General features: G+C 42.2%; 1 protein-coding gene across 2 annotated transcripts in view; it reads left to right on the forward strand.

The window, feature by feature from the left end:
- The window catches only part of llgl1 (LLGL scribble cell polarity complex component 1), a 108984-nt gene that overhangs the window by 1025 nt on the left and 89170 nt on the right, over positions 1–18789 (forward strand). Inside the window, exon 2 of one of the 2 annotated variants that reach the window (XM_078558414.1) lies at positions 1–67. This exon is cut by the window's left edge and continues 19 nt beyond it. In XM_078558414.1, the coding sequence (XP_078414540.1) occupies positions 1–67 (67 nt within the window). The remainder of the gene's footprint in view (positions 68–18789) is intronic. The other variant, XM_078558413.1, reaches the window with a different exon arrangement.

An 18789-nucleotide genomic window follows, 5' to 3' on the forward strand; every position in this document is an offset into this window, starting at 1 on the left:
GCTCTTTGGCACATGATCCAAAACTACAGCTCATGGCTATTGCAACCAAAACAGGAGCTGTGAAAATGTATCCTTTTTTTAAATAAAAATACTGCTTTTGATGATGTCCACTTGCATGAAGGTAAGCTTTGGTTGGTTACAAACTAAAGTTGAAGCAAAAGAAAACGACGGTGCTTTCTGAATGGATGGCATTGGAATTTGGCATGTCCTTTGAAAACTCAGCTTTTTGAAAAGACGTTGCAATACTTTGCTTTTGTAATAGTGTTTCAGAGGACCCATGTGTAATCAAGCTCTTTGTTCCTAGCTGTCAGACCTTGTAGCAGAAAAATATTGTTTTTAATTTTTTCTAGATTTTCATCCTGTTTTGTATTCATTGGACATAAATATTAATAAATAAAACTGATTGGAGGATCTCTTGGGTGCATCTTGAGTATGTTTCGTCCTTGCAATCTGTTGAAAAAACGGCAGAATAGGGGTGGGATGGGTGCATTTTCACACTTCGCGTTTCCGCATGCCGGAACCATGTTGCAGCCGATTAATGGACTGCATAACCGCTTCCTGCAGGAGTTGACTGCTGCTTCCTTTTTCTTGATGTATTCCGTATGTTATAGTACAAACTGTCATGTCAGGTGAGCAGCATTCTGGCGGGTGAGTTTGAAAGAGGCTGTGGTTATTGAAAGAATATAAATGTATTTGGTGATTGGGGAGGGCATGACTTAAACATGGGCTTCAGCCCTTGCCTCGGGCCACGTCTTTCCGAGAAGCAGAAAAATAGCATGCACCCCCTGATGGCTGTTGGTGTGACCAGGAGAGAATCTAAGGCTTCAGTCATTGCCACAGTAACTAACCAAATTACAGCAAGATGATAGAGAGAGGAATGCCTGTCTAGTTTAGCATGGGAGGTGGAAAATGGGGAGAGGTGAGTGGAAAGTAATAACATTCCCTTGGAGAGTCCAGCCCCATTTCTGCTCTGGCTGCAGTAGTGTTTGTGCCATGATGGTCTTGTTGGTGCATTGGTTGAGTGAACTGAAATGTCTGTGGTGTAGTTCTTATAGCTGAGGTTGCTGCATGTGCATTGCCTGTTCCCAGGGAGTATTGTGATTAATGTATTCACTGACCTTGCTCTTGCAAGACATGTTATTGATGGTGCAGTTAAATCATAAACATCCTGTGTTAATAAGTGAAAGTTACTGCAGATGTTTGAGACAATTTAATTGTTTTTTCCGTAAAATATTGTTTATTTAACTATTAGCTTACTTTATCTGCTGTAAAGCATTGAAGGAGAAGATGGTTACTCTGAAAACACAAAATTGCAACATGTATTTGATGCACGTCAGAATGTCAGTTCAGACAAATGCCCCTGAATGCACCCCTAGTTCTAGGCGTAGAATACTCTCTTCAGACACAATCCCAGAGAGGAAGATGCCGTCTAATTGTAATGTTCAAGTAGATGTATTGGCATTTCTCACACACCATTGCACTGCTGAAATTCTATTGTCAGCATTGTTGCATATTTTAAATAGACCATGAAATGTGCAGTATTCTGAACAGTAGTTGCTTCATGCACAACATCCAAAGATGGCAAACCTGCCAGCACTCACTCTGGGCTGTGTTTATGGATGCTTAATGCAGCCTTGCCAATGTTAGTAGCACCCAGAGAACAAATAAATGGAACCAGAAAACTCCATAAATCAGCTTGGTCAAATACATGAGAGAGTTGTCTGTGTGTAGCAGGGACTATTGGGGAGACACCTGGGAGAGAGAGATTTCTCTATGATTTACCAAGCCAGCAGTGTGGCCTTGATGGTGGATCATAAGAGCTCTAGACTATAACAAAGGCTCCTCTTAATTTGATAAATGTTTATCCACCTTCTACCCCAAACATTTTGGCAATCCGTTATACAGATTGCATTGTTTGAAACTGTTGCTGCAGATTGTGAAATGTAAAAGAGGAATCTTTTTTTTAGAATTCCAGAATGTGGATTCAAGAGTTTTTAATTAATGTCCTCTTTCAGCAATGTGTCTGCAACTTGGATAATCTGGTAACCTCTACACCATGATGATAACTACATTCTCTTTCAATTCTAACTGACATTGCATAGTCATAATGTGCAAGATTTATCAGTAGTATAGAGGTTGCATTACTGGACTTTAACACCTGCCATGGCAGTTGGGGAGCTTAAATTAAGTCAATTAAAATATATCTGGAATAAAATGCTTGCATCAGTGGTGACCATGAAACTACCAGATTGTTGTCCACTTATGTCCTTTAGGGAACCTGCCTTCCTTGCCCAGTTTGACATATATGACTTCAGCCCCACAGCAATGTGACTGCTTCCTGAAGTTGCCTAGCAAGCCACTCAGTTGTTTAAGAACCACTACAAAAAGATTGCAGTCCCAAAAGGCAACTCATCACTGATGTCTTGAACGCAATAACTGGCCAAAAAATGGCACCCAATGAACAAATAAAAAGTTACCCTGAGCATGGGAGTGTTTAATGGTGACTCTTAATTGCAAAATGGAAGTGACATTTCAATCCAGCACCAACATTGATCTGATTATATGTCTGGGAAGAGCTTTTAAATGCAGGTTGCCTGAAGTTGGTGGAGGGGGGGAGTAGTTTAGGAATGGCGTGACTGATCAATGGAGCAGTCCAAAGAAGAGCCCCTTTGTTAATAGAAAGCTTGTGTCTGGATATTGTGATGAGCCGCATTAAGGCATGACTCAGAAGTGCAGTGCAACACACCAGCTCTGTCCTGCTGGACAAAGGGTGTACTTAGCGACCTCTTCAAAAGGGTCCACAGTCTTTCTGTTTTGCCCATGCCTTCAATCTCCTGACTGTTTCTGACCTTGGCAGTTTTGGTCTTTGAGCATTTTTTTATGATACTCTGTTTCTTGGAACCCATTTCCATTCTTTTCTCACAATTTACACTGCCCTCCATGACTCCAAGTATTGAAAGATGATGCTCTCTGAGCTGTTGCTTGACCTACAGGGAGGTGTGCTTGAGTGAGACAGGGGAAGCTTTAAGAAAAGGTCTCTTTCTACACATCAGGAGCAGTCGACAAGCTTTTCAACTGTTCTACTATATTTTGGCCTCCTTATTTGGTTTTACAAATGCCAGCTGTATAAGATTCATGCAGGCTTCCTCCCACTGTTCATGTTCTCCATTCTCATCCTCCAGTCAAAACATCCTAGTGGGGTTTTAATGTATGCCATGCCAACCAGGCCTCATTGTTGGGTTGGAGTTCTGTTTCTGATAGTAGCTGGGTTGATTTTACTGTATATGTTATTTTGCTTTTCTTTACACACAGGTTGCAGAACTTCAAGGCTTGCACGATTGATTTACTTGTCACGACTCACTGGGGATAGTGAGCTGTAATATCAAGCCCCACTGTTCCCTGAGCCGTGACAAGTTTGACCAAACCACCAGATTGCCCCAATTCTATCTAACCGTTTAATTTAGGTTAATAGAATACAAGCACCAGGGTTGTAAACTTAAGAAGTAAATAATTGTTTTTTGAACAAACTGTCATTAACCAGTGGCAAAAGAAAGAAATATGAACTGCTAATTTCTAACACTATAACTTAAAGGGTGGGATAAAACAGTTCAATAGTACCAATCTGGAGTACAGAATTTGATGGGTTGATTTTGATCGATGTCTTCCAAATTCCTTTCAGTTCTTGTTGATGACATGAGGTGGCCTTCCAGCACTTTCAGCATTTAGTTCACTGGTTGAGCACTTGCCTTTCAATGTCTTTAACAGTGATTTTCCCCTTTGCTTCTTAACAGGGGTTTTCAGAGAGACAGTAGGTTTTAGAGATATGAGGAGAAAAAGCCAGCTAGATATTATTGTGGAATTACTGGAATCTTCCACACACAGGAGAAAGAAGTTTTCGGTCTTGTTCCTTTCAGGCTATGAGTTATTTGGCTGCACTGCTTCTCACATACAACCTGTTCAAGAGCCAATTAAAACATTGGGGCAGCTCCCTTGGTCCAGGACTCCTTTCTGGCACCATCCTGTCTTTCGTGGCACACTCTGTTTCAGGACTGCAACATTGTATATATCTTTCATCTTGTTCCAGTGGACATGTCTTTCAACCTGCAGCCATTGTAATTTCAATCTACAATCCAACAGAAATAAAAAGATATGTTCCTTACATTCTTGATAAATGATCTTGCAACTGAGAGCCAGTTGTGTGGCCTGCGTGCTGTTCCCCGGTTGAGTGCAAATTTACTATTCAACAAAGTGCAAACCATGTACTTTTATAGGGAGCTATAGGGTGTAAGTGGGACAAATGCCCTGCCAATGGTGGGGCTCTGTCTGCGTCTTCATTTGTAAGTGGCCTGATTTTTTTTTCTAGGTGTAATAAAAGCAGGTGCTAGGACAAGGGTTATAGTGACTCCTAACAATTGCATCTCATGGACGAGGTTGCAATTTTAGTAGGTGAATGGCTGTAGGTGACAATATCCTGCCCAGTGCTGAAACATTGTGCTCCAAACACAGGAATTCCTTGCTGAGAAGGTGTTGGAAAGCCTGGGCTGCTTTATACTTTCAGCTGCAATCGAAGCATAATCCAGAGCTTGCTTAGTGGGGAAGAACAGGTGGAAAGTAGTGTCCTGAGCGCTGGATGTGCACCAGTGCCTAATTTGAATAATTTTCCAGAGAATTGACACCTCTTATGGAAGGATGGCTGGTGCCCAGGCTGGGAGAGGGTAATAGCTTGGATGGCTTGCCTGTGATGGGAAGGAGCAACAACAACTTGCATTTATGTACACCTTCAATGTAGTAAAAGATGCTTCACAAGAGCATATCAAACAAAATTTGACACTGAACTTGGTCAAGATGTTTTAAGGAATGTGTTAAAGGAGGAGAAAGCAAGTTGAAGAGGCATAGAGTTTAGAGAAGGAATTCCAGAGCTTGGTGCCCAGGCAGCTGAAAGCACAGCCGCCAGTGGTGGTGTCACTTAAAATTAGGGATGCGCATGAGGCCAGAATTTGGAGTGCATAAATCTCATAGAAAAGGGTGAGGCCATATAGGATTTGAAAAGTGGGCGAAAATTTAAAAATTGAGGCATTGCTATATTGGGAGCCAAACCAAACTAAAGTTGGTGAACACAGTGGATGATGGTTGAATAGGGCTTGGTACAAGTTAGAACATGGGCAGAAAAGTTTCGGCTGAGCTCTATGGAGGATGGGAGGTGGAAAATAAAAATAGCTGGAAAAACTCAGCAGGTCTGACAGCATCTGCGGAGAGGAACACAGTTAACGTTTCAAGTCCGTATGACTCTTCATCTGAATTGAGGAAATATAGAAATGAGGTAAAATATAAACTGGTTGAGGGGGGTGGGGCAGGTAGAGCTGGATAGACGGCCAGTGATAGGTGGAGGCAAGGAAAAGATTGCCAAAGATGTCATTGACATAAGAACAAAGGGGTGTTGACAGTGGTGATTTTAGCTATGGAATGTGCTAATGGTGACATTAAGGGTAGAAAGCAGGACGAGCAAGTAACAGCCCGGGTGGGGTGGGGGGGAAGGGATTGAAAAGGCTAAAAGCTGGAAATGAAACAATGGATGGAAATACATTTAATAATAATGGAAATAGGTGGAAAAAGAAAAATATATTTTAAAAATATAAATTATTGGAAAAGGGGGGATCGGAAAGGGGGTGGGATAGAGGAGAGAGTTCATGATCTGAAGTCGGAAGATGAGGTGTTATTCCTCCGGTTTACTCTGAACCTCCGACTAGGCACTTTACAGCCTGCCGGACTTAACATTGAGTTCAACAACTTCAGATCATGAACTCTCTCCTTCAACCCCACCCCCCCTTCCCATAACCAGGATGGTCTGAGGGCCCTTAGCTTCTTCCTTGAACAGAGGCCCCAACAATCCCCATCCACCACTACTCTCCTCCGTCTGGCTGAACTTGTTCTCACACTGAACAATTTCTCCTTTAACTCCTCTCACTTCCTCCAAGTAAAAGGTGTGGCTATGGGTACCCGCATGGGCCCCAGCTATGCCTGTCTCTTTATGGGGTATGTGGAACATTCCTTGTTCCAGTCCTACTCCGGCCCCCTCCCACAACTCTTTCTCCAGTACATCGATGATTACTTCGGTGCTGCTTCATGCTCTCGTCGGGACCTGGAAAAATTTATTAATTTTGCTTCCAATCTCCACCCCTCCATCATCTTCACATGGTCCATCTCTGACACTTCTCTTCCCTTCCTTGACCTCTCTGTCTCAATTTCTGATGATAGACTGTCCACCAATATCCATTACAAGCCTACCGACTCCCACAGCTACCTCGACTACAGCTCCTCACACCCCGCTTCCTGTAAAGACTCCATCCCATTCTCTCAGTTCCTTCGCCTCCGTCGCATCTGTTCTGATGACGCTACCTTCAAAAACAGCTCCTCTGACATGTCCTCCTTCTTCCTTAACCGAGGTTTTCCATCCACGGTCGTTGACAGGGCCCTCAACCGTGTCCGGCCCATATCCCGCGCATCCTCCCTCACGCCTTCTCCTCCTTCCCAGAAACATGATAGGGTCCCCCTTGTCCTCACTTATCACCCCACCAGCCTCCGCATTCAAAGGATCATCCTCCGCCATTTCCGCCAACTCCAGCATGATGCCACCACCAAACACATCTTCCCTTCACCCCCACTGACGGCATTCCGTAGGGATCGTTCCCTCCGGGACACCCTGGTCCACTCCTCCATCACCCCCTACTCCTCAACCCCCACTTATGGCACCTCCCCATGCCCACACAGAAGATGCAACACCTGCCCCTTCGCTTCCTCTCTCCTCACCGTCCAAGGGCCCAAACACTCCTTTCAAGTGAAGCAGCATTTCACTTGCATTTCCCCTAACTTAGTCTACTGCATTCGTTGCTCCCAATGCGGTCTCCTCTACATTGGAGAGACCAAACGCAAACTGGGCGACCGTTTTGCGGAACACCTGCGGTCTGTCCGCAAGAAAGACCCAAACCTCCCTGTCGCTTGCCATTTTAACACTCCACCCTGTTCTCTTGCCAACATGTCTGTCCTTGGCTTGCTGCATTGTTCCAGTGAAGCCCAACGCAAACTGGAGGAACAGCACCTCATCTTCCGACTAGGCACTTTACAACCCTCCGGGCTGAATATTGAATTCAACAACTTTAGATCTTAAACTCCCCCTCCCCCCATCCTCACCCCGTTTCTTTCCCCCCCCCGCTTTTTTTTTTCAATAATTTATATAGATCCTTCTTTCCCCACCTATTTCCATTATTTTTAAATCTAAAACTAAAACCTTTAGTCTTTCCACCCCACCCCCACTAGAGCTGTACTTTGAATATCCTGTCTTCCATTCTTAATTAGCACTTTTCTCAGACAAATACCACCACCTTCAACACCTCTTTGACCCTTTTGTCTGTGACATCTTTTGATTATCTACTCATCTCCACAATCACCACACCACACCCTCAATGTGTCTCTCACCTCCCCCCCACCCACCTTAAACCAATTTATATTTCTCCCTTCTAACTATGCTCCAGTTCTGCCGAAGGGCCATAAGGCTCGAAACGTTAACTGATTTCTTCTCCGCCGATGCTGCCAGACTTGCTGAGTTTTTCCAGGTAATTCTGTTTTTGTTTTGGATTTCCAGCATCCGCAGTAGCTTTTAGCTTTTTGTTTTCAGCTTATATTTCACCTCATTTCTATATTCCCTCAGTTCTGATGAAGAATCATACAGACTTGAAATGTTAATAAAAATCAAAACTTAGTTCTGTTGAAGGGTCATGAGGACTCGAAACGTCAACTTTGCTCTTCTTCGCCGATGCTGCCAGACCTGCTGAGTTTTTCCAGGTATTTCTGTTTTTGTTTGAGACTTGAAACGTTAACTGTCTTCCTCTCCGCAGATGCTGCCAGACCTGTTGAGTTTTTCCAGCTATTTTTATTTTTGTTTCAGATTTCTAACATCCACAGTATTTTGCTTTTATATTATTATGGAAGATGGGAAGCTGGCCAGGGATAGTCCAGTCTAGACGTAATGAATGGATGTCTGTTTCAGCAACAGATGAGCTGAGGTGGGTTGAAGTCGGGTGATGTTAAGAAATTGGGAATAGCTGGTCTTAGTGAAGGTGTGGATGCGGTTGAAAGCTTCCTCGGTTAAATATGACACCAATGTTGTGAACAGTCTGCTTCAACTTCAGACAGGTGCCAGGGATGGAGTTGATGTCTAGGAACAGAGTTTGGTGGGGACTGAAGACAAAAGCTTTTGTTTTCCCATTAAGTTGGAGCAAAATAATGGTCTCCTCCCAAAAGAGGCTGCATTCCTGGCCTATATATTTTTTCCTAGTGTTGATGTGCTTTAGCCATCTCCGTGAACTGAATTCTTATCTCTTTTGTTAAAACTGTCTGAACTATGTGTACTGTTCCAGATAACATTCTCCAAATCATTCCAGAGAATGGTTTCACACTGAAGCAATTACTTTCAACAACAGTTTAATAAGAATGAATAGAAATTAACATGTGAAATGGCGACTTAAACCTATGCCTAACCAATGCCTTTAGTCTTTTCAGCCCTTAAAATGAGTGCAGTTTTTTGCTTGAAGCAGCTGAGTGGAGGCAACACTAATGTACAAAGAGGGCTGCTGTCTTTTATATCTACCAGCAGGTGAGGGAATACTGAAGCTTAGGTCCTTCTGGGGTGTGGTTTCATGAGTGATTACCACTTTCTGGTATCTCCTCAAACTCTCCTGGGGACCAGGGCAGAGTGGGACTGTTAATGATGAACAAATTGCTGTTTGGTTGAGCTGGATGTATAAAGGAGGATGGAATGAAATCTTTACCCTTTCACAGTGATATAGAAACACACTTCTGGTGTGGTTTCCTTGCTTAAACTTTTTTTTCTAATTTGGCAGAAGTTAAATGTTTTTGGCATTGGGCTGCCTGATACCAGTTTTCAATCCTAACTTCCTAAACTAGGTGTGAAATGGGATAATTCATGAATTTGTGTTGTCCAAGAATTTTTTTGTGAAGAACAGATTCATGTATTCAGTTAATGCAGCATAAGATCAAACTGTTTTGTTAGGACATGTATTTCTTTGTCTTTTTAATTGGGGGTGGGGAGATGTGAGAATGGTGAGGAAAACTCTAGGCAACACCGTCTCCAAAGAAACACCCCTTTGAAGCAGTTGCCATGGTGTCTGCCAAGAAACCAGTGAGTGAGGATGCAGTGTGTTTGGCAATAGGCTACAGAAGGAATTATTAGGGAATGTTGAACATGGAGTTAGCTGACTTTCACCGTAGCAGTGCTTTGGGCAGCCCTCTAGCCCTCTCTGCCCATTAGTGTTGCCTCCACTTAGCTGCTTGGGCTGGTTGGTGAGGTGCATGGATATGAACAAACAGCCTGCACTCGAGATTCAGAATTAGCAGTGTGGATCCACCAACTGGATCCAACTGGTAATGAACAGGTTCTTGTGCTACAAAGAAATTGCAAAGTTTAATTTTATAATTTGTGTTTTTCTCCACACCCCCCCCCCCCGCCCCCCGCGCAAATAAAATTGTGATGTGGAAATAATGTGCCTGTTTACATCAAAATAATGTGGGCAGTAGCTGCTAACAGGCTTGGTGTTCTGAGTCAGTAGTCTAGGCCATCAAGGTATTTCCTAACTCCTGAGAAACGAGGGAGAGGGTGTATGTAAGGGGAACTGGGGGACAGAAGATGTGTTATCTTTGGGGAAACTCACCCCTACAGGTCAACCAGTGTCACTAAGTGACAATATTGAAATATTATCGCAAATTCCCCAGGGTACCACATTTAATAAACAAACCAGGATAACTATCATATTTACTCCAGTAATTGCTGACCTAGTTTAAAAGTTGACACCTGACTTCTAACCAAAAAAATCCAAACTTCTATTTGCCACACGTTCACCACTGAAGTCAAACTCTCCCTGGTGCAAACCTACTCATTTGAAGGTGGCTGTCCAGCTCCATGTCTGTGCAGAATAATAAAAATACTTTCTGGTTCCTTTTGTGCTAGTTTTGGGGGCGGTGTTGGTGGATAGCAACTATGCGATCAGCTGATGTACAACCATAAGCAGGTAGAGAGGATGCATTTCTATTCCTCAAACATTACTCGCATACAAGTCAATCCCTTACTTTTCAGCTAAAAATTTGGTCTCAAACACTACTTTTACATGAGTATGTATGGTTTGTGTAATTGCAGCAACAACATTCAAGTAGCTGATTATAATGATGTGACTGTCAGTAAGGCATTCTGCACCCTCTGGTTTGTAGAGAAGTATGAACATACAAAATAGGAGCAGAAGTAGGCCATCCGGCCCCTCAAGCCTGCTTTGCAATTCAATAAGATCATGGCTGATCTGTTAGGTTTTTCAAATTCCACATTCCCATCTACCGCCGATAACTTTTGACTCCCTTGCCTAACAAGTATCTACCTACCTTTGCTTTAAAAATATTCAATGACCCTGTCTCCACCACCGCTTGAGGCAGAGTTCCAAAGTCTCTCAACCCTCTGAGAAAAAAATTCTCCTCATCTCTGTCCTAAAAGGGTGACCTCTAATTTTAAGCCCTGGTCCCTAGTCCCTAGTCCTGGACTCACCCACAAGAGGAAACCACCTTTCCACGTCCATCTTGTCAATACCATTCAGAATCTTATATACTTTAACCAAGACACCCCTCACTCTTCTAAACTCCAGTGGAAACAAGCCCAGTCTACCCAACCTTTCCTCATAAGACAACCCGCTCATTCCAGGTAACAATCTAGTAAACCTCCTCTGAACCGCCTCCAATGCATTCACACCCTTCCTCAAATAAGGAGACCAAAACTGCACACAGTATTCGAAATGTGGTCACAGCAATGCCCTGTATAACTGAAGCGTAACATCCTTACTTTTATGTTCGATTCCTCTTCTAATAAAGGATAGGATTCCATTAGCCTTAAATACTTGCTGTACCTGCATACTAACTTTTTGTGACTTGTGCACTAGAATACCTAGATCCCTCTGCAGCTCAGAATTCTGCAGTCATTCTCTGTTTAAGTAATACTTTGCTTTTTTATTCTTCCTGTCAAAGTGAACAACTTCACATTTTTCTACATTATACTCCATCTGCCTGATTTTTGGCCACTCGCTCAACCTATCTCTATCCGGCTACAACCTTATGTCCTCTTCACAACATAATTTCCTCATCTGCAAATTTAGCCGCATGCCTTTGCTCCCCTCATTTAAGTCATTAATATAAATTCTAACAAGTTGAGACCCTAGCACAGACCCCTGTGGGACTCCACTCATCACACCCTGCCAATCAGAAAAAGACCCATTTATGCATACTCTTTTCTGCAAGCTAGCCAATCTTCTATCCATGCTAATGTTCCCCCTTACACCATGAGCTTTTATTTCCCACAGTAACCGTTGATGTGGCACCTTATCAAATGCTTTCTGAAAATACAAGTACAGTATGTCTACAGGCTCCCTTTGTCCACAGTGCATATTACTCCTTCAAAGAACTCCAATAAATTTGTTAAATATGATTTTCCTTTCACAAAGCCATGAGTAACCTCGAGTTTTTCTAAGTGCCCAGCTATAACCACCTTCCCAAGACAGACATCAAGCTAACTGGCCTATAATTTCATGTTTCCTGTCTTCCTCTGTTCTTGAATAGGGGGGTTATATTTGCTACTTTCCAGTCTTGGAACCTTTCCAGAATCTATCAAATTTTGGAAAATAAACACCAGCGTATCTACTACCTCATTAGCCACTTTTAAGACCCTAGGGTGAAGTCCATCAGGACCTGGAGACTTGTCAGCCCTCGGCTCCATCAGTTTGCTCGGTACCGCTTCCCGAGTGATTTGTAGTTTCACCAAGTTCCCCTCTTGCTTCCACCTCCTGACTTACAGCTATTACTGGAATGTTTATTTTAAATCTTCTATAGCGAAGACAGAAGCAAAATATTGGCTTGTAACTTCCGTGCTGTCCAGCATTGAATTGAGTTTGGGGGGTACCCCAAAGATGCGCTGGGGAAGCTCCCAGGTAATGGTTTGCACGGCAATGGCCCAAAAGTGCGCACTTTCTCTGGGCAATTGAGCTGTGCTGGGAACCATCCAAAAATGTGATTTAAATCGCAAACTTTGGATGGTTCCGCCAAGGTTATACCAATAGTTACCCAGAAAAGGTTAGAAGAATTAAAGCCTCTACTGACTTCTGAGTAACTATATTGCAAAGACCCAGACCTCACAGGACCCCCCAACCGCCTGACCTCAGGTGCCCCCAAATTCTATCTGCTTAGACACTTACATTCCCCTGGCCTATCAATTTTCCTGGCCCTTTAAACTTACCTGCTTTACAGCAGCAAGTGCTGCTTTTTAAAAAAAGGTGGCGTGGCCTTCTTGAATACACTGGAGCTACACTTCGCTGGGGCCTGCGAGGAGTCTTTCGATGCAGACCCCAAGCAACTCTGGCGAATGGAAGCGTCAACGTTATTTTCAAGACCAAGTAGGTATTTCTTCTAATTTCTGCGGGCCAGCACTTTCCAACGTTAGTTGGAGGTTATGGCCCATTGTTCATTTCATCCACCATTTCCTCATTATCTGCTATTAACTCCTTATTGTCACTCTCTAGAGGACCAACACTCACTTTACTTTTTTCCTTTTAAAATACCTGTAGAAACTCTTGCTACCTGTTTTTACATTTCTAGCTAGCATCCTGTCATATTTTGATTTCCTTCTCCTGATTTAACCTTTGTCATTCTCTGCCATTCTTTATATATTCTGACAAATCATCTGACCTGCCACTTATCTTTGCGCAGCTATATGCTTTTTCCTTAATTTTGATGCTATCCTTAACTACTTTAACCATGGATGGTGGGTGGTCCTCTTAGAATTTTTCTTTATGGGAGGAATATGCTTATTCTGAAATATCCCATTAAAAGTCTGCCACTGCATCTCTATTGATCGCTCCTCTAGCTGAGTATTCCAGTTCTCTTCAGCTATCTCAGCTTTCATACCTACATAGTTGCTCTGATACTAGTCTTAAGCTCACTCTTCTCCCTTTCAAACTAGCTGTAAGACTCAATCATATTGTGGTTGCTGCTACCTAGGGGCACCTTTACCCTGAGGTCATTAATTAATCCTGTCACATTACGCAATAATAAGTTTAATATAACCTGCTCTCTGGTTGGTTCCAGAATGTACTGCTCTAAGAAGTGGAAAGATAAGTTTTTTTTTGTGGCCAGTGAACTGAAAAACTTTGGCTGGTCCAGCATTTGTTGTCTATGAATCTGCGTAATAAGGTTACTGTCATCTGTCAGTCCTGCACTTAGTGGGTGTGGTTTTCTAGTGTTGAGTAAATGGGACAAACCATATGGATTTGAACCAGTAATGTACATGTGCTGGCTTGTGACCACCTGATTTTCTGAGATGAATTCTACATTGCTGTCTAACAGGTTTAGGTTGTTCATGCTCCACTATTGCGTACTTCATCTAACTGTCAGCATAGCCCTCTACTCCTGTCTTCCTTCTATTTTATCTAGCTTCCCCTTGAATGCATCTATGCTTGTTGCTTCAACCTCTCCCTATGATGGCGAGTTTACATCCTCATACTCTAAAGAAGTTTTTTTTCTGAATTCCCTGTTTGATTAGTGATATCTCTTATGGCTCTTCCCCTGGTGTCTGCTGGTGGAGATTAGTGTTTTATCCCTCTTGCATTGGTCACTAATGAGTTGCCCGATTCAGGGGAAGTTTGAATTGTGGTGTTCAGGCAAATGACAGTAACAAGCAGGTGTGTTGAGAAATATAATTTATATTTTGCACTACAAGGCCCTTGCAATAGTTATTGGGGAGATTTTGCACATAGCAATGTACTGATTTATAGGATGCAGTACAGTCAGCTTATGATTATTGGTAAGAAGCAAGTGTCTACCACTGAGCATTTTTCTCTGGCAGAGAAAGTGTTTGTTGAATTAAGTTGTTCTCCTTTCCTCCTTGTGTCACTTAGCTCACCACAGAGCAGAAGCTTACAAGAGCAAAGTACTACGGATGCCAGAAATCTGAAATAAAAACGGAAAATGGTGGAAATATTCAGCAAGCCAGTCACCATCTGCAGAGAGATAAAAACAGAGTGATTGTTTCAGGTTGTTTACCCTTCATCAAAACTGAGGGGTCACTGACCTGAAGCATTAACTCTGTCAGTATCTGTGAAAAGCAAAACAATCAAACAGGCAGCTTTCTTCCATTTTCTTCCTTGCCAATCATCAAAAAGGAAAGATACCCAACATCAAGTTTGACCTCCCCCCTATCCTTTTATCTCCTACAATCTCGAGCACCTTACAGATTTTTATTTTCCTTGACTTGATGTGAACCTTTTAAGCAAGCCTGTCTCCTTCAATCCAGAAGCTGTATTTTTATCAGTTAGAATAGTTAACCCACATGAATTCCAAATGTTATTTAAGACATGAGCTATTGCAACTAAAATAATACAAACTGCTTTACGAAATATTTGATTCCTTAAATGCTCTTTTTTTGTGTAGCATCCTGTAAAATGGCCAAATGACATTTCTTACTGTTTGTTTTTATTTGGCTGCTTGAAATCACCATCTTTGTTTCTTTTGAATATTGGAATTACATTTGCCATTCATAATGGAATGTTGGAAAAATAGCAACCATAGCAACAGTAACTTTTCCCTAATTCCAGGAGGATTTTAACATATATTCTGCCTGGACCTGGAATAACATTGCATTGAAGGAATAAAAATTGCCCTTCTGAAGTTAGTTGAATATTATTAATTTTGTGCACTGTCCCAAACATCTAAAAAGGTTTTAACCACCAACAGATGAGACTAGCATGTGGGAAATTGATTAATTCACTTGGGATTGTAGTTCATTCTGCTGCTGGGTGTTTTCTGATGTGGGAACACTAACCTATGCAAAGTAATTGGACATCATTCGTAACACCTGCTGCCATTGCAAAAGTCTACTATGGTAGATGATCTTTGCCTACTGTTGGGTATTACACCTCCAAATATATAGAGAAGTAAGAGACCAGTAATCAGTAAATCATCCTGCTCAGAGTAGCCTATTTAAAGTGCACTTTTTGCACTTGGTCAACCCTCTAGACGGATTCCAGTGTGAAACACCTCAGGAATGTGTGCAGAATAAAGCACGTTGTCTGGATATCTGACCTGATGAGCATCTCCCAAATGGAGCCTCTGATCTGAAGCCAATCTGGCAATGCTTGTATTGCTTGCACACTGGTGCTGGTCATTCAAAATAAATGAATTAGGAGAGGGAGTGCAGTGTGCACTCAATGCACTCAATGTGCAACCAAGATGGGCCACAAACCATGCACCATCTTCCCCTCCTGCCCCTGACCATTTCTAACCCAAGCCCTGTTAATGCTACTGGTCTTGCCAGATATGCTGAAGCAGGACACGTTTGGTGTTGCGGCAGGTAAGAGCGTGCAGATGTAATGAGGCATTGATTGAAAAAGGTGCAGTAAAAAAAAGTCATCCTTTTTATTTTGGAGTTGAGAAATGTTGGGGACTGCTGCTCTGGACAAGTGCTGGAGAGGCTGGTAGTTTGTGCCCCTCTCACTTAGTTTTATGCCTTTCCATTCTCCATTGCAGACATATAAAATATTTTAGACAAATGGGCATTAGGGACATGGAGTTTGCCTAGTGCTTTGTCTGCTGTTGTTAATACAGGCATTATAAACTTTGGTCAATATTGATACCAAAAATACATCTCTAGCATGACCATAGATTGAATCTGACAGCAGCCTTGGTCATTGAGCAGTTGCATTGAACAATGAGCAGCTGACCAAATAACCTGCCTTGGCTGTTGCCACCCACAAATTGATCAATAAACATTGTGAATGCAGTAAAACATAATGGTCGTCACCTATTACATCTCAAGTCCAGTGTTGCACCTGAATATTCATTTGTGAGAATGTTTTGTTTTAACTTTGTTTCCAAGTTGTGTTGCCAAAAGTGCTGTAAAATCCATGAAAGTAGGTACTCCGGTAGCAGCATTATATTTTATCGTTCTAGTTAAGTGGTTTTCAAGCATTTGTGTGGGAGGACTCCTGGGGCCCACTCCCAACTTCAAACAGCAGTGCAGCAAAGGCAAGCCGCTCCCCTGGTAGGTGGTATGTATTTGTTTACATGGTTTAGAATTAAACCAAACAGAGGGAAGATGGCAACTTTAAAAAAAAAAAAATGGATTTTGCCAAGATTTTTTAATGAGTGCCCCATTCTCATTTGATTCTTTGGAGAGGACAAATGACAGCAACTTCCTCCCATTTACACACCCACCCCCACAGGGCTTTCCTAGAGAAGTTGCCAGAGAAACACTTCAAAACTACAGGAGTGGAGGAGACAGATGGGGGTGGAAAGGAGAGATAGTAGGACATCTCTTTCCACCATGCCATGACCATAGTCACCCTCCTTGTTTTTCCCCATCACCTCAGGGACCATTCCTAAGGCTGTCTCATCTGGCTACCCAGTGGAAGATTAAATAAAGTTATAATGTTCTGGCACCTCTCCACTCTTGGGTAACACCCTGTACTGAATCTCCCATTGAATCTGGCATCTATCCCTTATAAATTCAGTCCTATTGAATTGAGTCTCTTAGAGGAAACAATCTGTTTAGGGAAGGGTAATTCACTCCAACTACAGCATTCATGTGAAAAGGACTGTAGCCTTTTCCTAAATTGTCACTTTATTTTCAATTTTTTATTGTGACACTGGAGAAATCCAGTTTCTAACATGTTTGTTTTCTGTCATCAAAGCATAAATAACTTTGTTTTGCTCTAATTGTCTCAACTTTGGATGTTTCCAATTATGCTACCCCCTTCCAGTATTTTGCAACACAACCTGGAATATGTCCCACTTTAAGGAAAGAGGAGGAGGAGGAGGAGAGAGGAAGGCAGAAACTTGCCAAGTTTATAAACTTTAAAAAATTTTTTTAAATAAGTACTCTGCTAGAGGGAGGTCTGAAATGAAACACTGCAGGAGATCCATTCAAGGCTTGGTGGCCTCTGAACAGAGAGTTTTTTGTGTTTTCAGGTGGAGCATTTCATCTGATGCCAAACTGTCCCGAGCATTAACTTTTCCAAGGACAGCAGAGCTGCTACTGCCAACACTGCCTTTTAGCTTTCTGCTTTTTCAGTTGTGTTTCTTAGAATTTAAGACCTGGAATGAACAATGACTTTGCCTCCTCCATTTGGAGAAGTCAACAGTTGCAGAATCTGTATGGCTTTGGGTGGAAGAAGTGTTACCAATAACCTGATTGACTACTTCAGTGAATGATGGTAGTCCAGCAGATCTCCAAGCTTACTGGCCAAGATTCCATTGTGTAGGATTGGTAATCACATTTCGTGCTGAACAGGGTAGTGTTGTAATGTGTAAAGTAGTATGTCGCTGGAGATAGGTCTACATGCTAGGTGTGAATGTCGTATTCACACTGTGTGGTCTACTCCATTAAGTGATGTTTAATCCTGTTCAGTATATGTGTTTGCATTTCAAGTTACGTGCTACTCAAGTATATTCTGTAATCAGAAGCATTTGTGAACCAAAATTAATGCTAAACATCCAAGTAGCCATCTTAAGTGACTTGCAGCAAAATTTTACTATTTTGAAAGTTCCATACAGTGGGACTCAATTTGACCAGTAATTCTGTGGAGGTTTATAATGTTATAATTGTGTACCCCATTTATATTTCCAATGGTAATGAGTTATCACTGAAATTCCTGCCAGTTTTGGTATCAGTGGTGAAAGGTGAAATGAATACACAGTTGCTGTGGAGAAAGTTGCATTGTCATTTTTACGGTGGATCCACCCAGATTGCTGAAGATCCTTCAGGTCTGCAGTGATGGTTACATCACTGGCCTGCACAGAGATCCAGCCACCAAGGCCAGGATTAAAAGACACTCCAGTGCAATATACGAATTAGGAGCAGGAGTAAGCCATTCGGCTCCTCGAACCTGCTCCACCAATCAATAAGATTGTGGCTGATCTGATTGTGGCCTTAACTCCACTTTCCTTCCTACCCCCTATATGGACTCGTTTGTCAATCAAGAATCTAACTAACTCTGCCTTAAAAATATTCAATGACCCTGCCTCCACTGCTCTCTGGGGAAGAGAGTTCCACAGACTCATGACCCTCAAAGAATTTCTCCTCATATCTGCCTTAAATAGGAGATGCCTTTATTTTTAAACTGTGGCTTCTAGTTCTAGTATCTCCTAACTGCTTCTAATGCAGTTATGTCCTTTCTTGAATAAGGAGACCAAAACTGTACATAGTATTCCAGATATACAACTGTAGCAAAACAGTCCTACTTTTATATTCCATCCCCCTTGCAATAAACGACATTCTATTTGCCTTCCTAATCACTTACTATACCTGCATACTCATTTTTCATAATTCATGTACCAGGGCATCCAGATCCCCCTCTACCGCGGAGTTCTGCAATCCCTTCTTCATCCCCACCCCCACCATCATTTAACTAATAGGTTGCTTTTTTTATTCTCCCTGCCAAAGTGGCCAAGTTCACATTTTGCCACATTATATTCCATCTGGCCAAATCTTTGTCCACTCACTTAACCGATCTATATCCTTTTGCAGACTTATTATGTCCTCTTCACTACTTAATTTACTACTTATCTTTGTGTCATCAGCAAATTTAGCAACCATAGATTTGGCCCCATGATCCACATCATTAAGATTGTAAATAGTTGAGGCCCCAGCCCTGATTCCTGTGGCACTCTACTCGTTACATCTTGCCAACCCAAAAA

This window comes from Cetorhinus maximus, chromosome 15, assembly GCF_964194155.1.
Source record: "Cetorhinus maximus chromosome 15, sCetMax3.hap1.1, whole genome shotgun sequence".
In the NCBI taxonomy this organism is placed as follows: Eukaryota; Metazoa; Chordata; class Chondrichthyes; order Lamniformes; family Cetorhinidae; genus Cetorhinus; species Cetorhinus maximus.